The following is a 3890-nucleotide window of genomic DNA, read 5'->3' as shown; positions in this document are numbered from 1 at the left end:
ATATATATAATTTTTTATATATATATATATTATTAATATATAATGAAAATACATTCTTACATAAAAGAATTTATTATGGCATAATCATTTTTAGGTTGTTTTTGTTTTTCTATCTATTTAATAATATTAAAGAAAAAAAAAAAAAAAAAAAAAAAGTATAGATTATTATGAATACACACGATATTAAAAGTTTATATTTAATACATTTGTGTTTAGGATGTATATTATTCTTACAAAGTCAATATATTAATAATATCATTGAATAAATAAAGAAATCATTTTATCAATTATTTATATAGAAAATAATAAAATTAATTGATTAATTTATTTTATATAAATATATAAGTGTTAAAAATTTATCTTGTAAAAAAAAAAAAAAAATTAAAACTATTGTTATTATTATATATTTCCAAATGTATATTATTTAATGTATTAAATATAAAACAATTATATATATATATATTTATATATATTTCTTATAATTACATGAATTTAATATTATTCACACATTTTATTATGAGGAGTATAACGTAAAAATGTTATTTCTTTCTTTAAAGTTATTTATATTTATTATAGTATTAAATATAATTTTGGTTTTCAATAAGGTAAGATAAAAAGGAAAAGAAACAAAAAGAAAATCTATCCAGTGTGATATATATATATATATTAATAGTATATTTTAATTAATATATGAAAAAATCCTTTTAAATATATTTATATATTTCTTTTTAGAGTGTGTGTATATATAATATGTTCTAAAATATTACAAATAAATATATTTTTTTTTTAGTGCATCATAAATTTTTACTTGTAATTATTATATTTTTATATTTACTTTATAGAATAATAATGTTATAAATATATTCGAAAATAATTTTAATAGTAATAAAGAGCTTCATATAAGGATTAATAAATCTTTAGCAGAATATATTAAAGATGAAAACAAAAAATATGAGTCAAACGAATTTGATTTGTTATATGAAGAACTGGTAAAAGAAAAATTAAAAAATTATAAAAGATTAATGGATCTTAGAAAGAAGGATAAGAATTATGAAAGAAAAAGACGAAGAGATAAAAAGTGGCAAGATAAAGTTGTAAAAAGAAAAATGAAACAGTATTATATATTAATTGGTGATTATAATAAATACTATGAAATGAGAGATTCATTTGATTTGATTGAAACAAAGAATAAAATAAAAAATAAATTATATGAAATGAAAGATTCATTTGATTTGATTGAATCAAAGAATAAAATAAAAAATAAATTATATGAAATGAAAGATTCATTTGATTTGATTGAATCAAAGAATAAAATAAAAAATAAATTATATGAAATGAAAGATTCATTTGATTTGATTGAATCAAAGAATAAAATAAAAAATAAATTATATGATAATATATTTAAAGGAACACGTTTCTGGAAGGATATTGGCATATTTTTAGAATTTTTGGGTATATTTGCATTACCATGTAAAATTTTACTTATTATTAGTTCTTTAGTTTATTTTTTAGGAATTATCGAGGCTTCTAGTATTTTTACTACATTTTTGATAATTTATGCTGGTGTTTATGGTGTTTTAATATTGTTAATAGTTATTACAGTTATAGTTGTCGCGTCACTTGTTGTTTGGTTGTGGCCAAAGGAAGAAAATAATATAATAAATAAAAAACTGGAGCATAATTAAATAAATTAATCATGTTTATTTTAAGAAAATATTATATATTATTTTGATCAGTATTTTTAATGGTTTGAATTATATCATAATGTTAACATAAAAAAAAAAAAAAAAAAAAAAAATATAATTTACAACCATAATTTGTTTTTATATATTTTTTTTTTATTTATTATATCTTGTGTAATTTATATTATATATAAATAAATACAAATTTGTATTATTTTACTAAAAGTTATTTTATTTTATTTTATTTTATTTTATTTTATTTTATTATTTTTTTGTATTTTATTTTTTAAATATTTTTTGCTTTATCTAACAAAATTATTAACTACATTTGTATTTATTTGTATAACTATTAATTGTTTTTGTTTAAAATAAATATATATATATATATTTTAAATATTATAAAAAAAATAATGATCACTTTAATATATTTTATTTGGTATATATTATTGAATAAAATTATATTCTTCATAACTATAGTTGATCATAGAATTTTTAAATAAAAATATATAGAAATTTATAAAGACAAAAAGGTATGTATTATATACACACATATAATTATATATTCTTTTTTTTTTCCCATTTTCATTAATATATATATTTATATTTATTGTGTAAGATATGTTATATTTTTTGATTATATATTCTTATATATTTGAATATTTAATTTCATTCTTATAAGTAAAATTTGTCAATAAATTAAAATTTTTATTATATTATATGTATATATAAATTATTGAAATTATAATGTCCTATTTAAAATAATAAAAAAAAACAGAACAGAACAATTATGAATTTTATATGAATATAAGAAATAAATGTTTTATTAAATAAGATAAATGTATGGTATATTATAAAATACACTAATATAAATAGAATGTGACACAAAAAAATCCTACACATATATAAAAGCATTAATATTAAAGTAACAAAAAATATAATATCATTTATCTTCTTATTATTACAATTTACTGACATGAATTTTATTCTTTTTAATTGTATCACAATTTAATAAAACTAAAACATAAATAAGAATGGAAATTAAAATGGTATATAAAGTGATGTAAAAAAATGATATAGATCAGTCACTAATATATATGTATAATTGTTTATAATTATCATTAAATATACAATATAAATATTATATGGATTCGTTTTTTCTCAATTGATGTATAAGATATATATATATATATATATATATATATATATATATTTTAAAAATATTGGATAAAATATTGTGGAAGAGGTTATATATTATTATTATTATTTGTATTAATATAATATAATTTTTTTTTTTTTTTTTTTATTGATATTACCTTTACTTTTGTCTAATGTACATATTTGATCACTATATATATATTTTGTTTTTTTTAAATATTTAATATGCGATATAATAGGTTATACCTACCCCAAGAAAATGAAAAATAAAGTAATTAAAAAAATTATTTTAATGTTTTTGCAATTTTTTTTTTTATGGGATTTCTGAAGCAATGATTTATTATTTTTTTCATTTTTCCATTCTTTTTTCTCTGTTTGATTAAAAGAGTTTTGCAGGAATTCATCACTTAATGAGCAATCAGGTGATGTTTCATGATATTCTGTAGCATTTTCATGTGATGTGTTATTTATTGGATGTGTTAGTAAATTTCCGTCTGAATGGGTTTTTAATATATCTGTTTGGTGTGATTCGGTTAGTAATCTCTTATATACTGCATTTTTAATATCAACTGTGTTTGTTTTATTATGAGATATGTGTTTAAGAGAGAACTATATAATAAAGAAAATGGTAAATATATATATATATATATATATATATATATATTAATAATTTTTTTATGCTCCTTTATTTTTTTTTTCTAACCTTATGTGTGATTATTAAAATACATAGTAAAATAGAAAACAAAGATATTTTAAAATAATTGCAGGACATTATTTCTTTTTTATTTTAATATATTATTTTTATAATTTGTTTTTAAGTAAAATATATATATATCTTTAGAATATATATGTTTAATATTTTTATTACACAAAATTTATATGAATAGATTTATTTAATAATATTATAATTTATTATACATTATTGAAATATTTATTAAATCTTTTTTTTTTTTTTTTTTTTTTTTAAATAAAAAATTATAATATTATTAAATATATTAAAATATAATAATGGATTTTATTTATTTAATATATATCAATAAACTTATTAATATA

At 15.2% G+C, this 3890-nt stretch overlaps 1 protein-coding gene across 1 annotated transcript; it reads right to left on the bottom strand.

Annotated features, from left to right (window-relative positions):
- Positions 1-3083: 3083 nt before the first annotated feature.
- Positions 3084-3609, bottom strand: PGSY75_0030600 (exported protein (hyp10); the record flags this gene model as incomplete). Its single annotated transcript, XM_018783445.1, has 2 exons — positions 3084-3446; positions 3541-3609. The coding sequence occupies 2 exons, from the start codon at positions 3607-3609 to the stop codon at positions 3084-3086; spliced, it is 432 nt and encodes a 143-aa protein (XP_018638767.1).
- Positions 3610-3890: the final 281 nt, after the last annotated feature.

This window comes from Plasmodium gaboni (genome assembly GCF_001602025.1).
Source record: "Plasmodium gaboni strain SY75 chromosome Unknown, whole genome shotgun sequence".
Taxonomy (NCBI): Eukaryota; Apicomplexa; class Aconoidasida; order Haemosporida; family Plasmodiidae; genus Plasmodium; species Plasmodium gaboni.
The sequence above is the reverse complement of the archived record's forward strand: the minus strand, read 5'-3'. Positions and strand labels throughout refer to the sequence as shown.